At 44.2% G+C, this 23,256-nt stretch overlaps 4 protein-coding genes, 1 long non-coding RNA gene and 1 pseudogene across 10 annotated transcripts; 5 read left to right on the plus strand and 1 right to left on the minus strand.

The window, feature by feature from the left end:
• Positions 1 to 1,307: 1,307 nt before the first annotated feature.
• Positions 1,308 to 3,552, plus strand: LOC9270600 (protein LATERAL BRANCHING OXIDOREDUCTASE 1-like; annotated as a pseudogene).
• A 1,517-nt stretch (positions 3,553 to 5,069) lies between these two features.
• LOC4340292 (protein LATERAL BRANCHING OXIDOREDUCTASE 1) lies at positions 5,070 to 9,693 on the plus strand. 2 transcript variants are annotated; one of them, XM_026026323.2, is made up of 5 exons: positions 5,070 to 5,250; positions 6,261 to 6,573; positions 6,682 to 6,941; positions 7,140 to 7,467; positions 9,282 to 9,693. In XM_026026323.2, exons 2-5 carry the CDS (start codon positions 6,343 to 6,345, stop codon positions 9,522 to 9,524), a joined length of 1,062 nt encoding a protein of 353 aa, XP_025882108.1. In that variant the 5' UTR covers positions 5,070 to 5,250; positions 6,261 to 6,342; the 3' UTR covers positions 9,525 to 9,693. The 2 variants fall into 2 exon arrangements, with proteins under 2 accessions (XP_025882108.1, XP_066167671.1); XM_066311574.1 differs by having other exon boundaries at positions 5,080 to 5,250; positions 6,298 to 6,573.
• LOC9270348 (protein SRG1) lies at positions 8,666 to 12,586 on the plus strand. 5 transcript variants are annotated; one of them, XM_066311570.1, is made up of 7 exons: positions 8,666 to 9,770; positions 9,873 to 10,023; positions 10,220 to 10,349; positions 10,791 to 11,061; positions 11,155 to 11,414; positions 11,634 to 11,958; positions 12,079 to 12,586. In XM_066311570.1, the coding sequence occupies exons 4-7, from the start codon at positions 10,837 to 10,839 to the stop codon at positions 12,319 to 12,321; spliced, it is 1,053 nt and encodes a 350-aa protein (XP_066167667.1). In that variant the 5' UTR covers positions 8,666 to 9,770; positions 9,873 to 10,023; positions 10,220 to 10,349; positions 10,791 to 10,836; the 3' UTR covers positions 12,322 to 12,586. The 5 variants fall into 5 exon arrangements, with proteins under 5 accessions (XP_066167667.1, XP_066167668.1, XP_066167670.1 ...); XM_066311571.1 differs by lacking the exon at positions 8,666 to 9,770 and having other exon boundaries at positions 9,854 to 10,023; XM_066311573.1 differs by lacking the exons at positions 8,666 to 9,770; positions 9,873 to 10,023; positions 10,220 to 10,349 and adding an exon at positions 10,419 to 10,635.
• A 987-nt stretch (positions 12,587 to 13,573) lies between these two features.
• On the plus strand, positions 13,574 to 15,963 carry LOC9266216 (protein LATERAL BRANCHING OXIDOREDUCTASE 1). Its single transcript, XM_066311575.1, has 4 exons — positions 13,574 to 13,903; positions 14,244 to 14,482; positions 14,610 to 14,937; positions 15,438 to 15,963. Exons 1-4 carry the CDS (start codon positions 13,655 to 13,657, stop codon positions 15,687 to 15,689), a joined length of 1,068 nt encoding a protein of 355 aa, XP_066167672.1. The 5' UTR covers positions 13,574 to 13,654; the 3' UTR covers positions 15,690 to 15,963.
• Positions 15,964 to 17,572: 1,609 nt separating this feature from the next.
• LOC4340297 (protein LATERAL BRANCHING OXIDOREDUCTASE 1) lies at positions 17,573 to 20,201 on the plus strand. The gene is made up of 4 exons (XM_015786529.3): positions 17,573 to 17,974; positions 18,563 to 18,822; positions 19,246 to 19,576; positions 19,833 to 20,201. Exons 1-4 carry the CDS (start codon positions 17,747 to 17,749, stop codon positions 20,076 to 20,078), a joined length of 1,065 nt encoding a protein of 354 aa, XP_015642015.1. The 5' UTR covers positions 17,573 to 17,746; the 3' UTR covers positions 20,079 to 20,201.
• Positions 20,202 to 21,904: 1,703 nt separating this feature from the next.
• On the minus strand, positions 21,905 to 22,568 carry LOC136356864 (uncharacterized). Its single transcript, XR_010741891.1, has 3 exons — positions 22,235 to 22,568; positions 22,060 to 22,158; positions 21,905 to 21,989 (listed from the first exon to the last, which is right to left on the minus strand). It is a non-coding gene; the product is annotated as an uncharacterized lncRNA (long non-coding RNA).
• Positions 22,569 to 23,256: the final 688 nt, after the last annotated feature.

Here is a 23,256-nt window from a genome sequence, read left to right on the forward strand (position 1 = left end):
TATACTGGCCTTCTCTTCTCCAACTTTTTTTCTCATTAACATCTTCAAATCCAGCCCTGAGTTGAGGCCTCCATTTCACCATTTGTCACTTCAACCCATAAGTTTAATGCATGTCATCTTAGATTCTTGGGCAGTGGCAAACAAATGGAGGGCAGGCTGCGTCTGCTGCAGCCAAAGTAGATGCTTTACTGTCCCTGAAATACAATCCCAGCATGTGCAACCTTTCCATTGAAATGATTTAAGACGATCACTATCGATACAGATCATGGCAGATCGCCCAGCAAATTTTTTAGACTAGAAAATGACGGAAACAATTTGCAGGGTAAACAAGTCGCCTGAAATGGGATAATAAAACTTTTTAGAATATCCTTCCGGTTAAAAATATGACAGTTGAAGACCTCCGGGTCTTTCTCAATGCAACATCGTTCCATCGTCAAAAACTATCCATTGAAGTGGAGTCTCACAGTAAGCTTGTCCAACAGATCCATTCCTAACCTACATGTGTTTAACAAGTTGATCATCAGTCCTACTTAATTACCAGGCCACACTCAACCTTTTTAACAAGCTAATCTCATCGTACCATATTAAAGAAAGAAATCAACGTGAGCGGTGCAGGCCATAAACAAATTGACAAATCCGCGAGATCCAATGAAGCACATTTACATATGGATTCCAAATCTAATAAATCCAAATGGATTCCACCTTGTTGAAACTATAAAAATGGAGCTTATTTGTCGGTGAAGCTCATGGTTAATTTGATGTATTTGTTAAAACTAAAGTTCGGGGTTGTAGATGAACTCCCGAAGTTCAAGTATATCCCCGAATCCATCCTGATTTGAAGCCCAAAGTAGACTGACGATTCAGTCACTACAATGCGATCCTGGGCACATGTTTCCTTTGCTCCATTGAAATTATTCAAGACGATCACGATCAGAATAGATCATGGCACGGATCACCTAGCAATTATTCTACACTAGAAAATAGCTGAAACAATCTGCATGATCACCAAGTTGACGGGTGATGAACTGATGATAAGCTTTTTTCCTAACAAAATATCATATGGTTCCACACTCGATTTTATAAAAGATACAGTGTGGTGTTGTCCAATGTCTACACCGCATGTTAACGATTGCGTCAAATAAAAAAAATCTATACTCCCTCCAGAATATAAGCATTTCTAGCAATGAATATGGATATATAACTATCTAGATTCATAGCTAGAAGTTTATATTTTGTAACGGAGGTAGTTTATATTTTGTGACGGAGGTAGTATAACGGAGTTAAATCCAGACTATTTAAATACTTAATGAGTAGAGGCTACTGACAGTGAAGCAAACACACACACAGTCACAGACCATGGTGCACCCAGCTCAGGGCCAGATGGTGCAAGACCTCGCCGCCGGCGGCGAGCTCGGGGCGCCGCCGAGCAGGTACGTGCTGCGGGAGAAGGACCGCCCGGTGGCGGCGGCCGGCGCCGTGCAGGCGGCGCAGCGGGAGCTCGCCGCCATCCCCACCATAGACGTGAGCCGACTGGCCGCCGAGAGCGGTGACGACGTCGTCGACGACGGCGGCGAGGCGGCCAAGCTCCGGTCGGCGCTCCAGTCGTGGGGGCTCTTCGCGGTGACCGGCCACGGCATGCCGGAGCCGTTCCTCGACGAGATCCTCGCCGCGACGCGGGAGTTCTTCCACCTCCCGCCGGAGGAGAAGGAGAGGTACAGCAACGTGGTCGCCGCCGCCGACGCCGACGGCGTCGGCGCCGGCGGCGAGAGGTTCCAGCCCGAGGGCTACGGCATCGACCGCGTGGACACCGACGAGCAGATCCTCGACTGGTGCGACCGGCTCTACCTCCAGGTGCAGCCGGAGGAGGAGCGGCGGCTGGAGTTCTGGCCGGAGCACCCGGCGGCGCTCCGGGGACTCCTCGAGGAGTACACGCGGCGGAGCGAGCAGGTGTTCCGGCGGGTGCTCGCCGCCACGGCGAGGTCGCTGGGGTTCGGGGAGGAGTTCTTCGGCGACAAGGTCGGCGAGAAGGTGACGACGTACGCGCGGTTCACCTACTACCCGCCATGCCCGCGGCCGGAGCTCGTGTACGGCCTCAAGCCCCACACGGACAACTCCGTCCTCACCGTCCTCCTCCTCGACAAGCACGTCGGCGGCCTCCAGCTGCTCAAGGACGGCCGCTGGCTCGACATTCCGGTGCTCACCAACGAGCTCCTCGTCGTCGCCGGCGACGAGATTGAGGTAATAGTTATAAAAAGTTGGTAAGATAGATTATGATAATAATAATACATAAGAGTGATACTTCGGTGCTTTCTATTGGTGGTATTATACCATCAGTATTATAAAGGATAATTAGTAATTTACTATTATAATGATTAAAAGTTACTTTGTTATTTATGTTTTCCTTGTCTAAATAGATATATGATCATTCATTGATTGTGTTGGCATCGCTTATATTTCATCGAAAAAGAAAAAAAAAGAGAAGAAAAAAAAGGTTTAGTCATTGCTAAATAACGTTTATGCCCTCGCATCTATTTTTTCTAATACTCCTCCACGTTTCTACCACCGCTAACTAGGCTGGTAGTATAAATAGATCTGAGCTCTTCAATCAAATGAAATTAACACTTTAAATTGATTTCTACTACCAGTAGATAGCCCTACAGTGAGGCTCCATGCGTAAACATGGAAGTTTAAATTCGATCTACATTTACTAGCTGATTTTATTGTTTCTCTTTTCTAGTTCTAGATTAAATTTAGTCTTTCTATAAATTTATGTCATCCCATTTGATATTACTATTTTCTTAATTTTTTATAGCTATTTGAGTAAAAAAATAGATCTGCTTGAATAAAAATTTAAGTTGTTTGCATTGCTTGGTGTTGCAGATCATGAGCAAGTGTTCATGGCGCCGGTGCACAGGGTGGTGACGAGCGAGAGGGAGAGGATGTCGGTGGTGATGTTCTACCAGCCGGAGCCGCACAAGGAGCTGGCGCCGTCGGAGGAGCTCGTCGGCGAGGAGCGGCCGGCGATGTACTAGAAGCTCAAGGCCAAGGCCTTCGGCGACGGCTTCTGGGACGCATTCGCCGCCGGCGAGCGCACCATCGACTTCCTCAAGGTCAAGGTCGAGCACCAGCAGCAGCAGCCGGAGGCGGCGGCGGCGGCGGCCGTCTCGACCAGCGCGTGATGTGATGGAGGAATCTAGCTAATTAATCGCGTGGCCTGCATGCTTAAACTAAAAAAATATGTGGAATAATAGATAGAATGATAGATGTTCACGTTGGTGTTTACTAGGTTGGTTGAGACGTATTACGTGAGTCTAATAATCTACTACTCCCTCCGTTTTACAATGTAAGTCATCTAGCATTTCTCATATTCATATTGATGCTAATAAATCTAAACATATATACTTATTTAGATTCATTAGCATCAATATAAATGTGGAAAATGTTAGAATGACTTACATTGTGAAACGGATGAATTATCAATAATGTGTTGTATCGACTGTGTCATGAACTGTGTTGATGATGAAAAATAAAGTTCACTTTGGTGTGAAGAAATAGATCGATCTTTTACTCTCCACATGAAGGGGAAATCAATTTACAACCAAAGTAGTACTCCCTCCGTTTTAAAATGTTTGACACCGTTAACTTTTTAGCACATGTTTGACCATTCGTCTTATTAAAAAAATTATGAAATATGTAAAACTATGTATGTACGTGAAAGTAAATTTAACAATGAATCAAATGATATGAAAAAAAATAAATAATTACTTAAATTTTTTGAATAAGACGAATGGTCAAACATGTACTAAAAAGTCAGCGGTGTCAAATATTTTGAAATGGAGGGAGTATATATATATATTTTTGCTTTGCATATATATCATCAAAATGTTTCTAAACATATGTTATAATATGCAATATTTGAAAACCTGAAGTCATAAATTTGGTTATAGTACTATTTGTAACTGAATTTGTCCTCCTGTTTTTTCTCGTTGTGTGTAGATCAACTGTATCAATGTTGTACTGTAATATCTTTTCGGATTTTTTTTATAATTAATTGAGTGGTGTTTGAGGAGCCAAAAGCAAATATCGCACGCGCACTTGAGTCCTCAAAAATAATTTAAAAAATTCGAGCTCCAATCATGCATGCCGTTTGGGCTAAAGCTAAATTCCGCATTTGATGTGAAAACCATATCTTTTGTTCTTATATATGATTATTAATATTTTCTCCGTATTTTAATATATGACGTCATTTATTTTTACCAACGTTTGACTATTCGTCTTATTTAAAATATATATTATTATTATTATTTTTATTATGACTTGAGTTATCATCAAATGTTTTTAAGTATTATATAAATAGTTTTATATTTACACATAATTTTAAAATAAGACGAATGTTTAAATGTTGGTTAAAAAGTCAACAACATCATACATTAAAATACAAAATACGGAAGGAGTTTAAAATATAAGAGAATCGTGCCGAGCCAGCCTAGCTTGCAGATGAGCAGGGGCTCCAATACTGACGCGTCGCCGGCGTACGTCCTCGTCCGGCGAGCCGCCGTGTCCGTCCATCAGTGCGCCGCCGCCGCCACTCTTTGTTGTGATGGATCACAAGCTATGCATCGCTATCGATCTCTCTCGATCTCCCTTATATGCATCATAGCCGGGATATAGATATTAAGATATATCGTTGTGGATTGGATGCGTACAAACGCCTCATTATTGATGCTGCAACTTCTCCTGTTTGTCCCTTTGCAGAGCAGAGAAATCAATCAATCAAAATTCAAAATATCAAATGGTGATGAAAATCTTACTCGAGATGGAAAATTTCAGGTTTGGTTGGATCAAAGCTCACCGGAGCCGGTGAAGAACGGGAGAGATCGAACTGAAAAGTGAAAAAGGCCTAGTTTTGATCATGGGCCACACGTTCCAAGGCCGCCACTGATGGTCCGGCCCGGCCCATCTAAGCCCACCACTTATTGGGCTCTCGCGGGCTCGCCGCGGCGGCAGTTGGGCCGCGCGATGGCAATGAGGAGCTTCGTCGGAGATGGAGGTCGGGTCGGGGGGCTTCGGCGGCGGCGGCAGGTGGTGGCCGTGTGGGACTATGGAGGCGGCGGCGGCGGCGGCGGCGAGCAACCGATTCCATTTCGCGGCAATGGCGGCGGTGACCGGAGGAGGAGGCGCGACGAGGCTACTTCCTGCGGGTTGCCTCGATCCCATCTTCTTACGCAGATAGGGAATCGGGGCGGATAGGTTTGTGCCAAAGCAGCTTCGGTTAAATTTTTTGTTCTTTGAAAAGTTTGGGGGAAATTTATTTGGGATTAGTACTGTGCGAATGTGCAATGTTTTCAGGATTGATTTTGTGCAATCCAAAAAACAGGAAGAAAAATCCCGTAGGAACAAGAATCGTTCGTTTTTTTTTAAAAAAAAAACAGCACACGGTATTAGGGTTCCTTGCATAGAATTTGATATGAAGCATGCCACTTTCAAAGTAGTAGAAGATGAACAAGATTGCCATGAACTATACCACTTTCAAATAAAAAAGAAACAATATTGTCATGAAGTACACCACTTTCAAATTAAAAAGAAACAAGATGTCATAGAATTTGATGTGAAATACGCCACTTCCAAATAAAAAAGAAGCGATATTGCCAGGTTCAGTTAATATGCTCCTTCAAGATGTTAAGTTATTCTGGAAAGGACGTTATCACAAGCTTAAATTTAAGGGCCTGTGCTGTGCATCATCGGTTGCTCAACCTCTCAAGTTGAAGTTGGCATGTTGTATGTTGTGTAACACATGGAGTGGTTTTCTGATTCACATGGTATATTGAATCTTTATTCTTCTAGGTGCTTATATTTTTCATTGTCCGGCAAAAGTATGCCGCCCAAATTAAGACCAAGGAGAGGTTACAAGTAATAAATAAACAAACAAGGTTGCTGTGCCACCAGAAATTAGCCCAACTACCTAAGGATAGAACAAACAGCCTGCCAACTCCAGGCTAGTACACAGCTGCGCTCTAGGTGCTTATATTGAAGTTAGGGAATCAGATGTTGAGCTTGAATTTAAATCTTAATTGTCAGCCACTATTGGGCAGTTCCTAACTCTGCTCCATAAATGTCAAATTGCCTTTTTTTTTTGGTTAATTCAGCAATTTGGTTGCAACTTACAGCATTTTTTTATACCAGGTATAAATTGTTTTCATTACATGACCACTTGTGCAACAATGGCAGTATTTTTACTCTTTTTTCGTACATGGTCTCAGACTCATATATAGTAACTTCTCCGTATCAACTCAACAGCATTGAACAACCTAAGTCCTGAGACAGTACCTGAGCTACATCCGTATGGAAGGGAGCATGGAGGATGTGAGATCAACACTACTTGTGCAGGAGCTTGCCGGCATGAGAAGCAAATCTGTGCCAAGACAGTACATTGTGCAACAAGAAGACCAACCGACCATTGCAGCCACTGCATCATTCCCCATTGTTGACCTTGGTCGCCTGTCCCAACCAGATGGTGATGCCAATGAGGCGGTGAAACTCCGGCAGGCGATGGAGTCTTGGGGCCTTTTCATGGTAATAAGTAGTCAGTGTACCTTTGATAGATTTTTGTTGAACTGCCTTGGCTTCTTTAAATAACATGATGTCGTGGCTTATATTCTATATCTGCAATTGTGTTCTCAGGTAACTAACCATGGCATAGAAGATGCTCTGATGGATAACGTGATGAATGTGTCAAGAGAGTTTTTTCAACAGCATCTTGGAGAGAAGCAAAAATACACCAACTTGATTGACGGCAAGCATTTCCAGCTAGAAGGGTATGGAAATGACCAGGTGAAATCTGATACCCAAATCCTGGATTGGTTGGATCGATTGTATCTGAAAGTAGATCCAGCAGACGAGAGAAATCTTTCCGTTTGGCCCAAGCATCCTGAATCTTTCAGGTAATATCACAAACACAGTGTCAGAGATGTTTTACGATTTGTTTACGGCGATGGTAAACAACTTATAAGGCCTAGTTTATGGTTGCAACGTGTCACAAAAATTTAGTACTCCCTCTGTCCCAAAATTTATAGTTCAAATTATGTCAATAAAACACTTTCGCCAGTACCAATCCATTATGCGAATTGACTCTTATGTAGGGATGTTCTGGATGAGTTTCTCATAAAATGTGATGGAGTTAAAAACAGTCTCCTTCCATCAATGGCAAAGCTCTTGAAACTCAACGAGGATTACTTTGTCAGACAATTCTCTGACAGGCCTACCACTATTGCTCGATTCAACTACTACCCTCAGTGTCCAAGGCCTGATCTTGTCTATGGCATGAAGCCTCATTCTGATGCAACCATTCTTACAATTCTTATGGTTGATAACGACGTTGGTGGGCTACAAGTTCTTAAAGATGGTGTCTGGTATGATGTCCCAACTAAACCTCACACCTTGCTGATCAACTTAGGAGATCACATGGAGGTAAATATATCTGTCCACGAATGCTGTTTTTCTTGTCACCATTGCATCATGCTATCTTAGCTCTTGCTAAAACTCACTGTCTCACTGTGAGCTTCCCCCTTTTTTGTGTGTGGGTGAACTTACTGTGAGCGGAAGAGGGGAGTTAAAAAGCAAAAAAGCCCCCCGCGTCGCTTTCGCGTCGGGTGGCTCGGGGGCGAAAAACCCTAGCCGCCCGCGCCTTCTCTCCCTCCCTCCCCCCACCTCGCTGTCGCTGGAGCCCGCCGGCGGCGAAGCCGGCAGCGGGCAGGGAAGGCGGTAGCGAGGCCTTCTTCTCTTCGTAGCGTCTCCCTCCTCGGCGCGAAGGACGAAGACGACGAAGCTCTCCACCGGCGTGGTCCGTGGCAGCTACGGCGGCGAGGTGGGGAGGAGACAGCGGATTCGGAGCCCCCATGGCCGGATCCGGCCCTCCCTTGCCTGGATCTGCGCGGCGGCGGCGCGAGGAGGCCTGGGGCGGCGCGACGGCATGCGGTCGTGATGGCGGCCAGCGGCAAGGCGGCGAGGTGGCGGCCGGCTACGGCTAGGCCGGCCCAGCACGGGCGCGGAGGCGGTGGACGGCTGAGGCTCGGCGTGGAGGCGCGCGGAGGCGGCTCGTCAGCGGCGGGCGCGCGCGGCGGATGGCTGCGGCTCGTCGTGGCCGGCCCGGTCGCGGAGGCGGCGGGCAGCGCAGCCTGCCCGGAGCGGCAGCGGCGCCCCCGCTCACTCGCTCGGCCTGGCCGCTCGGCGCCAGCCCATGGCGCGGTGGGTCGTCCAGGCCTCGGTGGCGGCTCAGCTTGGTGGCCGGGCAGCCGGGATGCCGCCGCGGTGGCCAGGTGAGGCGCGGCGGCCGGACTTCGGGGGCGCCGGCGGGTGGTGCCGGTCCGGAGCAGCAGCACCACCGGCGGCCAGATGGCAGTGCAAAGGGAGCTGGCGGCGGTGGGTCGTCTTCCTCGTTGCCGGTCGGCACCCTCGGCCTTCATGGAGCTCCTCCCTTTCTTTGCGGGGAGTTTATAGTTTGGATTGAGGCGGTAGCTTGTCAGTGGGGGAAGCTCAGGCTGCCGAAGCAATGCCACCTAGTCCCGGGTTCTCCTTCGGCCAAATCTGGCGAGGCGGCCGGCGGGTGGTGGAACGGAGGAGTCCTGGGCCAGCTCTCAGGGGTGGTGGTTCGTTGAAGTCGGCCGATGGAGGGGCGTCGGTGCGGTGTGGTGGATGCCACGTGCTGCCATTTGTCTGTGTGGTGGTTCTGAGTTGGTGGACGGCGATCTGCAGTCAAGGTTGTAGGGTCCCAAGCGAAAGCCTAGTCCGGTGGTTCACCGGGCCGACAGCGGCTACGTCTTCGGGCGTCGTAATTTCCTTGGAGCGTTGTCGAGGGTTACCCTCTCCCTTTCTTGGCGAGCTTCTCTGGGTGAAAACCACATCTTTTTAGATGGGCGATGGCGGCATCCTGGATGTCGTGACCACCATGGTGGCATCGTTTTCGGAGCCTCGTCTCTGTGGTGTTGCCGTAGGCCTAGCGGCGTTCGGCCACATTTAGCGGGGGTCGTTTGGTGCTAGGTTTCACCCTCAGCGGTTTGTGCTTGGGTGGTAGTGTGTGGTGTGTGGCAATGCACCTTGGTGCATTTTGATGTTTTTTCTCTTGTAACTTTTATTCCTTCTTAATATACTCGGTTGGCCTCCTTCGGCCTTCCCGGCAAAAAAAAAAACTTACTGTGAGCTTGTCTCTACCAGTATGTTCAAGTTGTGCCATGATGCATCTCCAAGTTCTTGATTCACTGAACTACACATTCTTTTTTGTACAGATAATGAGCAATGGGATTTTTAAGAGCTCGGTGCATAGGGTTATGACAAATCCTGAAAAGGAGAGAATATCAGTGGTGTTGTTTTATTTTATGAATCTTGAGAAAGAGATTGAGCCAGCACTTGAGCTGATCGATGAAAGGCACCCGGCAAGATACAAGAGGGTGAAGATTATGGACTACCTTGCAGGGCTCTTTGAACATTTCTTGCAAGGGACAAGAGTGATTGACACAGTGAAGATCTGAGTCACTATGCCAGTTAAAATAAATAGTGATTGTGATATGTACTCTGTAAAGTTTATCAGAAAAAAAGAACTATTGTAGAGTATGAGTCACATGGTCGCATACTCATGTAATTATGCCATCCAGATCTGTAGCGTTTATCAGAAAAGAAAAATATTATTGTGAGGTTTCATTTTGTGTTTGCTGAGGATGAATGATGAGTTTTGTACTTGTACTACTCCAAACAGTTTGATGAGCTCTGCATGCTAGGTTAAAATTCTAACCTTGTGGAAGATAACTCATTGAAGTACAGTTGGTCAGTGTTATGGGTTGTGACTAATCAACTAACTTTTTTTCTTTGCTTGTTTCTAGATCCTTGGAAAGAAACTGAGCCAGACACAAGACTGCTAGTACTTGATATTTGAGAAGCATCCACCACTTTGCAAGGCAGCAAGAAAGTGAAGGCAAGAATCATTTAGCTGAGCCTTGTGAATTCTAGTACTTCAGTTGGACCATCTAAAAGGCAAGCATAATCATTTGACAGCTTCAGAGTTTTTCAATTTTTCCCTTGATCTACACATCTTGATCTTTTTTTTTTCTTTTAGAAAATAATACATCTTTATCTTCTTTTATTATGTTTGATCTTCTTTTGTTCGATAGGAATTGTGTTCTGTCTATTGATATGAGTGACTAATTGACTTTGTGTTGATTTCGAGCAGAATAGCAGCTCTCTCCAGGTTACTACTCCTGTTACTAACCATTGATAGAAACCGAGAGATAGTTGATCTGGTGCAGATCTTGTGTCACCATATTACACCAGTTGAAATATCTAGAAGGAGATAAGAAAAGGTAAGCAATGGAACTTGTTTTCCCCCATTCAGGCATTCAGAACTCAGGAGTCAGGACTAGCTCACTTCCACAATGTCAAACTACTTGAAATACCAGTCCCTTTCTTCTGCCCAATTCCACAATGTTAAACAGTTTGAATACCTTCGGTTTAATTTCAAAAAATGAATTTGAAGGTTCCCTTTCTTGTGCTCGATTCCACGATGTCAAACAGTTTGAATACCTATCCCTTTATTCAGCTCAATCTACATCTACATCTTATCTACAACGTGTCTTTTATTTCCACCATGTACATTGTGCATCCTTTCTTCTACTGTTGAATAGTAGCTGAGAAGCAGATTCCATTCACGTGCCTAATTTGTCAATCCATTTTCATCCAAGTATATCCAATTCAACATATTTGCAGGCTATAAATGAGTTGAAAGATCTCCTTTTTCTTTTCAGGCAAGAAGAAAATTAAGCAAAGAAAGATCCAAGAACAAGAACACTAATGGCTGACGAGTCATGGAGGACGCCGGCGATAGTGCAAGAGCTGGCGGCGGCCGGCGTCGAGGAGCCACCGAGTCGGTACGTGCTTGGGGAGAAAGACCGTTCTGACGAGCTGGTCGCCGCCGAGCTGCCGGAGCCCATCCCCGTCGTTGATCTCAGCCGGCTAGCCGGCGCCGACGAGGCTGCCAAGCTCAGGGCGGCTCTGCAGAATTGGGGCTTCTTCCTGGTCAGCTACTAACGCAGTGATCCTACTTTGCTTAATAAAAAACTTGCTACTTTGTATCAATTTCTCCAATTTTCCTGGCTGTGTGTGATCCAGCTTACCAACCATGGAGTAGAAACCTCTCTGATGGATGATGTGTTGAACTTGGCAAGAGAGTTCTTCAACCAACCGATCGAACGGAAGCGAAAATTCAGCAACTTGATCGACGGCAAGAACTTCCAGGTGGAAGGGTATGGAACTGACCGGGTGGTAACCCAAGATCAGATCCTGGACTGGTCTGATCGGCTGTTTCTCAGAGTTGAACCCAAGGAGGAGCGAAATCTTGCCTTCTGGCCTGACCATCCTGAATCTTTCAGGTCACCTACTCACCTTACAGTGATCGATGTTTTACTTTCCAGTTTACACACGTCTGAATTTCTTCCTACTCTTTTTTTTTGGTGCAAAAGATGGTGTTTTTATTGTTCATGTATTACTAACAAAGTAACAAGAATTGTTGTCTGAATTCAGAAAGAATAACTTGACGATGTATCGAGAAATGGTTTTACTGAGCTATTAGAGAGCCTTTTCTTCTGCAGGGATGTTCTGAACGAGTACGCATCAAGAACCAAAAGAATAAGAGACGATATCGTTCAGGCTATGTCCAAGCTTCTTGGGCTTGATGAGGATTACTTCTTCGACCGACTCAACAAAGCTCCTGCACTTGCAAGATTCAACTACTACCCTCCCTGTCCAAGGCCTGACCTTGTGTTCGGCGTCAGGCCTCACTCCGACGGCTCCCTCTTTACGATTCTTCTCGTCGACGAAGATGTCGGTGGCCTGCAAATTCAGAGGGATGGCAAGTGGTACAATGTTCAGGTCACTCCCAACACATTGCTGATCAACTTAGGTGACACCATGGAGGTAATTGGCATCTAGCATCCAAAACACTTTCTCTCTGAATCTGCAGAGACATCTGTAATATGATGATAAACCCAGGTTTCTGAATCCTGATGCATATTTGGATGCAAAATTTATGTGCAGGTATTGTGCAATGGCATCTTCAGGAGCCCAGTGCACAGGGTGGTGACAAACGCCGAGAGGGAGAGGATCTCACTGGCCATGTTTTACAGTGTGAATGATGAGAAAGATATTGGGCCGGCGGCTGGTTTGCTGGATGAGAATCGGCCTGCAAGATACAGGAAAGTGAGCGTCGGAGAGTTCAGGGCTGGGATCATTGGAAAATTCTCTCGACGAGAGAGATACATCGACTCCCTGAAGATCTGATTTGTACTAGTAGCATGATTGTTGCAAGCTCAGCAGCTTTCAGTAGCAAGTATTCCTGGGAAAATAAATATGTTTTTTTCCTTGAGGGAATTGCTAAAAGCATGTCGCAAGTTTTTTTTAACAAAAAACTTTCAAATGTAACTATAATATTATTAATGGTATTGTAATTAGACATTATTAATATTATAGTGTTATTATATTGTAATTATTGTATAATTGTAATGTAATTACACTATTAACTACATTGGATATGTTTTTTTTCCTACTTTTATCGATATAGCCATATTAGTACCAGTACTCTCACAAGAAAATTTTAATGCTTGCTTTAAGAAAGATAATTAGAATGTAAATAATGAGGGTAGCAATGTATTTTGCCGTGATTCCTAGTTTAGCTTTGAGTTTTTGTTGTAATGTTTGATCATTCGTCTTATTCAAAAAAATTATGGAATTATTATTTATTTTGTTTGTGACTTGCTTTATTATCAAAAGTACTTTAATGACTTATCATGTTTTACATTTGCACTAATTTTTCAAATAAGACGAATAGTCAAACGTTGCAAAAAAAAAAGTTAAAGCGACTACTAATTTAGGACGGAGGTAGTAAGTAAAATAAAATTGGGAGGGGGGAGTAATTGTTGCATGTCTCTGCAAAATCTCCCCGCTGATAATGGGTGTGTTCGAAAGAGATTTTTATAATGGGTGTGTTCGAAAGAGATTTTTTGGCAGCAGCTACGGCTGCACGCAGCACGCTACAGCGATTTTCAACTGCTGCAGCCACAGCAGCTGCAGCAAAACTGGCTGCCGAACAAGGCCAATGGGCTCGGCAGACAAACATTTGACAGTGATGTAAAGCTCAACGACCCATACCATATTACTGCCGGAGTGTCTTTTTCTTATGCTTATGCTTATGCTTATTAGCCAAATTTTAAATTTTTCAATCTTAAATTGGAGTTGATTTTGAGGTTTTTTATTGAAGTTTATTTTTCAACCTTTGCTTTTATTTTAGATTGTTAAAAATACATATATAAAAGTTTTATTCACAAATTACTATTCGTTTGCAAATATACCGTTTCGCTTATTCGATGGGTCCGTTCCTGTGTCTATCATGACAAGGACCGTGTGTTTGATCCTCTCTGACTAATGAGTGGCACTACCATGTCTTCCCACATCCCTGACCTACCAACTTGTTTACATAAAATCTTTCATCTTGACTAAACCCTGACCAATTTCACTCTGTCATCATCCATGGCCACAAAACAATGCCGAAATAAGATAAAAACCGGCTGGCTAGGAATCACCTGACTGAACAGAAGCACTGCGCGTTCAGACAACCATGGCTGACGGCCACCACTGGAACATTGTCAAGATACCGCCGATTGTGCAGGAGCTCGCCGCCGGCGTCCATGAGCCGCCGAGCCAGTACATGGTCGGCGAGAAAGACCGCCCTGCCATCGCCGGCTCCGACATGCCTGAGCCCATCCCCGTCGTCGACCTCAGCCGGCTGTCTGCCTCCAATGGTGAAGACAGCGCCGGCGAGCTTGCCAAGCTACGCTCCGCCTTAGAGGACTGGGGCCTCTTCCTGGTAAATAAAAGTACCACTGCATTCGTTTCATATTATAAGTTATTTTGACTTTAGTTAAAGTCAAACTGTTCCAAATTTGATTAAATTTATAGACAATTTTGGTAATATTATAACATCAAATTATTTTCATTAAATCTATAATTGAATATATTTTTATAATATAGTTATCTTGTGTTGAATATATTACTATTTTTTTCTACAAATTTAGTTTAATTTGGAGTACGTTTTTCTTTAACCAAAGTCAAAATGACTTATAATCTGAAACGGATTGAGTATTACTTTTTTTTTTTGGGTACCTATGGTACTATAAGGTGCAGGGTTATTTGGTACTATAATGGAGGGGAGCATTCTCAGTGAGATGATCAATGTGACAAGAGGATTCTACAAGCTCCCACTGGAAGAGAAGCAGAAGTACTCCAACCTGGTGAACGGCAAGGATTTCAGGATCGAAGGGTACGGCAACGACATGGTCGTGTCAGAGAAACAGATCCTGAACTGGTGCGACCGGTTCTACCACATCGTTGAGCCTGAGTCCCGGATAGCCCATAGCCTCTGGCCAACACAGCCTCCTTCTTTCAGGCACTGAATCTTCCTAACCTTGATTAATCCATTGTTCACTCTGCAATCTACACGCATGATTAAGAACTTAAAATCTGTCAAGTTCTGCCAGTACATTTGTCTGAAATTTCCTGTTTCTTTTATACAGAGATGTTCTGCATGAGTACACTATGAGGTGCAGGGAGATCACCAGCCTTGTGCTCGCCAGATTGGCCAGGCTGCTCGGCCTGCGAGAGGGCTACTTCGTCGACATGTTCGACGAGGACGCCACGACGTACGCGAGGTTCAACTACTACCCTCGCTGCCTGAGGCCGGAGGATGTGTTGGGCCTGAAGCCACACTCCGACGGCTCGGTGATCACCGTCGTCTCCGTCGACGACACCGTCAGTGGGCTTCAGGTGCTGAGGCAAGGCGTCTGGTACGATGTGCCCGTCGTCCCCAATGCTCTGCTCATCAACATGGGGGATGGAATGGAGGTATATATACATTTACTCCATCCGTTTCACAATGTAAAACTTTCTAGCATTGCGCACATATATCTAGACATATGTATGTATTTAGATTCATTAACATCTATATGTATGTGGGCAATGCTAGAAAGTCTTACATTGTGAAACGGAGGGAGTACTTGTTAGTGGTTGTTTATCCAAGGATACTGCACCCATGTAACCCAAACCAAAATATTACGGTGTTCCAAAAGTATTCTACCATGATTCCTAAAGTATATCATGATTCCTTTTATCTTCTCCTGAAGAAATCTTTGGAGGGATCAGAGATTTGGGAGATCTGAACAACAATCTGAATTGCACGTAAAGTAGACCTGTAAAGCTTCAATTTTGAGTACATCATCATTTACACGTCTGATTATATTTGATCTTTTAGGGAATTAGTCCGACTAAGTAGCAGAGGTCGGAGATGTAAATCATTTCCATTATCTAAAAAGATATGACTAACAGACACCTATTCTGGGATGCAGATAATGAGCAATGGGTTGTTAAAGAGCCCGGTGCATAGGGTGGTGACGAACGCCGAGAGGGAGCGAGTGTCGGTGGTGATGTTCTACGCGCTGGATCCGGAGAAGGAGCTGGAGCCGGCGCCGGAGCTGGTGGACGATGAGAAGAGGCCGAGGCAGTATGCCAAGATGAAGATCAAGGACTACTTAAGTGGCTTCTACGAGACTTTTGCAAGAGGGACACGAGTCATCGACACTGTCAAGATGTCAGAATGAGATTGTTGTCGTAACGGTGTTGGATCGGTGGAATATAGCTTTCTAATAACTAGATGAAACCCCGAGCTTCGTTGCGGGCACATTTGAGAACATATGTAAATATGCATATTAGTATGAACAATTAGATTGTATTGTTTGAACCTAAAAACAAAATACATACCGAGCAAGTTAAGCTGCTTCTCGCTATGTCAGGACAGCTATATAGCAATCCTTTGTATCATTCCTAATTGTTCAAATAAATTAAAGTGATATGACATATAAGTATTGGCTGCAAGCATGATGAATCTTTTCTTAAGAAACTAAGACAACAGTAAATGTATAGGATAGTGATTCTTTCTTCAAGTTTAGAGAAACCAATTGACAAAACTTTCATAGTGCTCCTGCTTGGTTCAAATTAATCATAATGTATACTCAAATAGAATCCGGTCAAAATAACTGTTAAATTCAGGCTTACCAAATAAAATCGAACGTATGATGAAAAGATTCATGCAAAGGGGAAGAGACTTGGTTATAGTGGGGATTGTAAAGGGGCTTATTAAAAGGTTTGGAAGAGAATCGCAAGAGGCACATGAATCGTATTAACCATCGCACCTCATGTCCCAATTGATTTGGCGGTTTCTGCTGTAAATTAATGCATGTGATTAAGGGAGGGGAAGGGGAAGGAGCAAGGTGATTACCATGCATGCTGGGCAAAAAGATGAGGGATCCAATGGTGTAAATCTGATTTACATATTGATCGAACAGCTAATATAATGTTGATGATGTGGCGAATTGAGGAGGCAGCTTTGGGTTTTAACTTTATAGAAAGAAGGGGTAATGGAACTTGGTATGTTTAAACATGTTTTGATTTGGAATATAGTTTTTTAAGGATCTGTTTGGCACAGCTCCAATTCCAGCTCCACCTCTCTTAGAGTTGGAGCCCAACCAAACGGTTTCAACACCACCAAAAAAGATATGGAGCTGGCTAGAGCGCTCTCACAAAATGAACTTGAGAGGTATAAATGAGTTTAGAGTTAAATTTAGGTGTTATAGCTTTACCAAATGGGCTACTCTTTCTTTCGGAGGGAAGCGGAAGCCTAGTTTTCGCTTAAAAAATGTGTAAAATTCTAGGCCCAAAACCTATTAGGCCGAAAAGAATCAGCTTGAATGGGCCAAAACATTAGTTGATTTTTTTAATCTTAAAACATTAACTACTCCCTCCGTTTTTTAAGAGGCAATGTTGTTGACTTTTGGATACATGTTTGACAATTCGTCTTATTTAAAAAAAATACGTAATTATAATTTATTTTTTTAGTTGTTTTACCACTCAAAATACTTTAAGCATGATTTATATCTTATACATTTACATAAATTTTTTAAATAAGACGAATGGTTAAACATGTATAAGTTAATGGTGTCACTTATTAAAAAAACAGAAGGAGTAATTAATAAGTGTGTGCGTGACTAGGAGTCAAAAACGGGATCTTGAGGTGGACTCCACACACACCACTAGGAGTCAAGCGTAGCTCCAAAAAATTTTGCAAACGGTTTGCCTTTTCTTTTGCATGTCTTTCTGAGAAATTTTTTCAGTTGAATTTATCCCTTTTTTCCCTTAATTCGTGTATCAAATTCTGATGTGAAATTTTACGGAGTAATGACTAGCGAATGTCTTCCGTGGTACTAGATATTTTCTATAATGTTTTATAACTATATTTTGATGTCATTTTATTGGTTGAAACGAAAATTCAGAGTGTTACGATATGAATAAAAACCAAAAAAAAAAGCCATTGCATCCAAAATATGTTGACCTTTAAAGGATTCGTCAAAGAATATATTTTCTCATCATGTGCATTTGTCTTTTACTATATTTTCTGTTAGTGCAGGTGGTTGGTAGCTGGTCTATTCATAGATGATCATGTACACAATGACGAAACAATCCCATCTATACATATATATACACTTCAAAATCTAGCTGTTTCAATCTATCCATCTTGCCTAGTGCAAGCGTGCAAAGCCAAAATTCAAGAAATCACCTCGCTCCATCAAGTGAGCAAGCAAAACCGATCGAACAAGTTCCAATGGCTGACGAGCCATGGAGGCTGCCAAACATAGTGCAAGAACTGGCCGCCGGCGTGCAGGAGCCACCGAGCCGGTACCTGCAAGACCTCGCCGGCGGTGACCAGCTCGCCGGCGCCGAGATACCGGAGCCCATCCCGACCATCGATCTCGGCCGGCTGTCAGGATCGGACGGTGCCGACGAGGCTGCCAAGCTGCGGTCGGCTCTGCAGAACTGGGGCCTCTTCCTGGTGAGCTTCTCATCTTTCATTCTAAGGCTGTGTTTAGATCCAAAGTTTGGATCCAAACTTCAGTCCTTTTTCATCACATCAACCTGTCATACATACATAACTTTTCAGTCATATCATCTCTAATTTTAACCAAAATTCAAACTTTACGCTGAACTAAACACAGCCTAAACCTATTTTTTTGTCGGAGTATATGATGATTTTGAACTAGTGATGGGTTAAAAAAAACTTGCACTTGCACCTTAGGGCTCATTCGGTTTAGAATATTTTCATAAGATTATTGTAGGAATCGAATCCTTAGAAATTTTTTTCCCTATATTCATCTTTCGTTTTATAGGAATGGATTCTACCATATTCCTAAGGATTGTAGTCTTACAAGTTAATTCCATGGAATTTTTAGCATGAGGTGAGATCTCGAGAAAAAATTCCTAAGGAATGGAGTGCATGTGACATCTTATTCAAAATCCTATAAACGGAATAAGCTCTTATTCTTTTTGTGACGAGTAATTAACAGTCTCTTCCATCTTAATATACTCTGTCGGCTGTTTGCCGACCCGGCGAAAAAAAGTAATTAACAGTCTGTGTGATTAGGTTTCTAACCATGGCGTTGAGACCTCACTGATCGATGCTGTGATCGAGGCTGCGAGGGAATTTTTTCGGCAGCCAGTTGAAGAGAAGAAGAAACTGAGCAACCTGATTGATGGCAAGCGTTTTCAGATAGAAGGGTATGGAAATGATCCTGTGCAAACCAAAGATCAGATCCTGGATTGGTCTGATCGGCTGCATCTCAAGGTTGAGCCAGAGTGTGACAGAAATCTAGCCTTTTGGCCCACACATCCCAAATCTTTTAGGTAAATCATCTCGAGTATTTTTACGGTGTTCTTTACTAATCGTATTATACTAGCAAGATATAAACCGTTCATTTATGAGTTCTACTACCAGTAGAAAAAAGTAATTCTACTACCACTAATTGATGTGGTAGTATATATAAATAAATATGATTTATTGAATTGGAAAAAAATGAATATTCTAGATTGGTTTCACTACCAGTAGAGCACTGTAAAACACCCCAATCATCTTACAAATTCACAATTATGCATATATGTGCTCACTGAAAAATATTTCGCTCTGTTGTCAATTTGCAAAACATAATTCATCTACTTCTGTGCCTGCTCAAGCAGAATTTCAGGTTTCAGAAATTTCACACTCTTTTCACTCCAAAAAGAAGTTAAAAAAGTCGGTTTCACTGAATTACTTGAGAGCTATATTTGCAGGGATATTCTACATGAGTACACACTGAAGATCAAGACGGTCAAAAACGATATCCTCCTCGCATTGGCCAAGCTCTTGGAGCTTGATGAGGATTGCCTCCTCAACCAGTTCAGCGACAGGGCCATCACTACTGCCAGATTCAACTACTACTCTCCTTGTCCAAGACCTGATCTTGTGTTAGGCCTGAAGCCTCACTCTGACCTCTGTGCTCTCACCGTTCTTCTCACTGACAAAGAAGTCGGTGGCCTGCAAGTTCTTAGAGATGGAACATGGTACAGTGTTCCAGCTGTGCGAGATTACTCTCTTCTGATTAACATTGGTGTTACACTGGAGGTAACTATATTACATGAGAAATTTTATGATCCTCGGAAAAGTACCTCGAGATTTTTTTTTTACCTAGAGATACCAAATTTTATACTAGAAGGTATAATACATCCCGGAATTTTTTTAAGGATGATAAAATTACCCATATTACATACATGAACACCTAAGCAAAATTCTCACTTTGCATTTTTGATGAAAAAAAGATGTGTGATGTGGTCAAATATGTTCATGGTTAATTTGTGTTTGCCCATTGTTTTTGTTGCAGATAATGACCAATGGGACCTTCAGGGCTCCATTGCATAGGGTGGTGACAAATGCAGAGAGGGAGAGAATGTCGGTGGCCATGTTCTACGCTGTGGATGGCGAGAAGGAGATAGAGCCGGTGGCTGAGCTGCTGGGGCTGAAGCAACAATCAGCACGGTACAGGGGAATCAAGGGCAAGGACTTGTTGATTGGACACTATGAACATTTCTCTCGTGGTGGTAGAGTTGTCGATTCATTGAAGATCTAACGAAGGGTAACCGCAAAGAGTGCTATTAGTACTACTGTACTCTCTACATAGATAATATTATACTACTTGTAAAAACTATATGAGCCATCGATTTAGTAGGCTATAATGGTACTTTTTCGTCTATACGAATTATGCTATTTTGTAAGATTGACGTTATTTCAAACCATACCATTTTTTAAAAAAGTTGCTAAATATATGCATCCATTTAGTTTCTTACCAAACTAATAAGAAATCCTGCCAAAACTTGACAATATTGCTAAATTGGGTTTATTTTAGCTACAATCTGAACAGATTGTTTTACGTGCGTAAACTTAATTTGGAACTGGGGGACATATCCAGTTGCATTTAGTAGCTCATCGAGTCGCGTCCGCACCGCACGGTGAGTCGGTGACAGGCCGTAGTTCGCCGAAACTAGCAGGTCCAATTGCTATCCGTTCTCGGCCCGCGAGGAGCTCCTTCGCTGGGCCAGCGAGAAAGTGCCAGAGCATCGTACCGGGCCTGCCAAACCGGCCCATCCCCACCACGCCTGCCGCGCTACGCCTGAAATTTTTACATTTTGGTCCTTTTTGAAAACTTATTTTACAAATAGACCCCTGAAAAAACTTAAACCGGAAATGGTCCTTTTTGGGACGCCAGAGTGGCTGGCGCCGTACCCCAACATGGCGGCGCCAGCCACACTGGCGTCGTGCCTGTGCCACCGTGGCAGTAGGGCTGTCGTAGAGGTGCTGACTAGGCCGAAGGGGGCGCCAGCCAGAGTGGCGCCGCCCCTCATACCACGGCGCCAGCATGGCTGGCGCGCCCCTCCTCTGCGGGCCCCACCAACTTTCTCCCCCCCCCCCTCAAAATTTTCGCTTCTGCCTCCGGGCAACGGCTGGCGCCCCCCCAGACCGCAGCGCCAGGGTGGCTGGTGCCCCCCTCCTCCCCCCATCGAAGCCCTTCTGCCTCCGGGCCTCGGCTGGCGCCGCCCTCCCCCAGCCCGAAACCCTTCTGCCTCGCGGCACTGGCTGGCGCCGCCCTCCCCAACCGCGGCGCCAGGGTGGTTGGCGCCGCCCTCTGCCTCCCTGCAAATTGAAGATCCATATTGCACAAATGTACCAATTCACAGTTCGCAATTCAAATCACAATTCACAAATTCGTACAGACTAAAACAAGTTCCAATTGCACAAATCACAATGCCAAAAGTCCATCACATAGTCCTCACATAGTCCATCACATATTCCACACATCAAACAATGCCAAAAGTCCATCACATATTCCACACATCAAACAATGCCAAAAGTCCATCCTATATTCCACACATGAAACAATGTCAAAAGTCCATCACATAGTCCTCACATAGTCCATCACATTTTATATCACATAGTGCACCACATATGTCATACTACCAACAAATAGATTAACTTCATACAAATCACTTCTTCCGTTGGCGTCGAATAGCTTGCGAGCCCGGAGTGTACCTACATTTGAAAATCCAATGTTTAAAACATTTTAAAAACAAAATGAGGGAAATCAAATAACATTTGAGAATGGTAAGCTCATTTTACCTCTTTTTCGCTGCCCGAGTGGATCGCAAGTTGTATTGCGTGGGTTGCGTCCCCTGAGGCGCGTCGGGAAGCTGCGACATGTCTATCTCCTCAGCGTCTGGTGCGACGTAGTCCTCATCCTCCTCGTCGTCGTCGTCATCGTCGTCGCTAGGTGGAGCCGGCGCCTTCCCCTTTCCCCTCCCTTGCGGAATGCGTGACGACAACGAGCCACCAATTTCTTCACGCTCTTCTATCAGTGTCGAGCGGTACTTGGACGTGCGGAGTGAGGTAGTAGTGGTGGTAGTCTCCGCGGTTGGTACACGTCGTCCAATCCAACCGACTTGCAACCTAATCTTGCTGCAAGTTTCCGGCACCTTTGACGAACTTTCTGCATTTCAAAAAAAAAAGAAGTTTGTTAGGCATAACTCAAGTAATGCAAAGTGCTAAATAAATTTTACCTCTAAAACATTGCGGAGTGTGTTCTCCGTGTCCTCACCACCCCTCGGAGCTTGGAGGGCATGCCCCATTTCATTCACACTCCTGAGGAGCTCTCTCGACTGAAAGCGTGAGAAGATATATGTTAGGGTCTAGGGTGCAAATGGAAATAACTTTGACAAATGCAAGAAAACTTACGACTCTGTCTCTAAGTGGGGCGTGCTCCATTTGATATCCAACTCTAGTCCGGACATCATAGGGATTCCGTCCCTCATCGGAGTCGCGGTCATCATCTATGTCGGCTTCCGTCCAAGTAGGGTGGAGGAACAGTCTATATGTCCTATGCAGCCAACGAAGGTACTCTGAGAAAAGATGATTTTGGTGTATAGTCTCTATGTACCTGTCGTTCCTTCCGGCTGTCCTCCATTCATCAATGTATCTATTATGCTCTAGCCCCCAGTCTTTCACCTTCTTTGTTCTCACCCTGTCATACCTAGACAAGTAGAAGGTGATGAAACAATAGTGAGCATCGACAAGGGTTAAATGGTACAAAATTGAACATTGACAATGAAAGCAAACAAAGATAAGAAATATTTACTTGTGTAATTCAACTCCAGTTGAGATGTCCTCAACCGGCCAGTCTTGTTTCTTCCCGAACTATCGCATGACACGGTGCGGAAGGTGGTACTCAACTGCCCAGAAACAAATCAATGGGCACTGGTACATGAAATAGTCAGAGTCTCGATTGCACATCGAGTTCAGGGTCAGGCTTGAAGCCTCATTTGTGTGGTATGGTAACCATTCAATCTGCAAAAGTTGAAGAGATGTCGTTGGTTAGTATCTCAATTAAAGAAGTAAATGTCTAACTAGAAGTGATATTGGAAGTACTTACATGTTGAGGCTGTAAGCAGTCCATCTCATTGACATAATGCTTGTATGCCACATCCCGGTGAGCATGTGCAGTGGCAGTACTCTCAAAAAGGTAGGCCACTGTCTTCTCCATGTCTGGCTCATTGTAGGGCCAAGGAATGAAGCTTTGCCTCCACTTAGGCCTTCCAACCGGTAGTCTTAACCATATCCACAGCTGAATCAATAGCACACAACCACTCATGTTGGATGATGGTGCCTGACGACAACAGGCCTCACAGAGCTGTCTACATGTCCACGCCAACACTGCTGAGCACCAACTGAAACGGCCTAGATCACCAAGGTTGGTGACC

Source organism: Oryza sativa, chromosome 6, assembly GCF_034140825.1.
Source record: "Oryza sativa Japonica Group chromosome 6, ASM3414082v1".
In the NCBI taxonomy this organism is placed as follows: domain Eukaryota; kingdom Viridiplantae; phylum Streptophyta; class Magnoliopsida; order Poales; family Poaceae; genus Oryza; species Oryza sativa.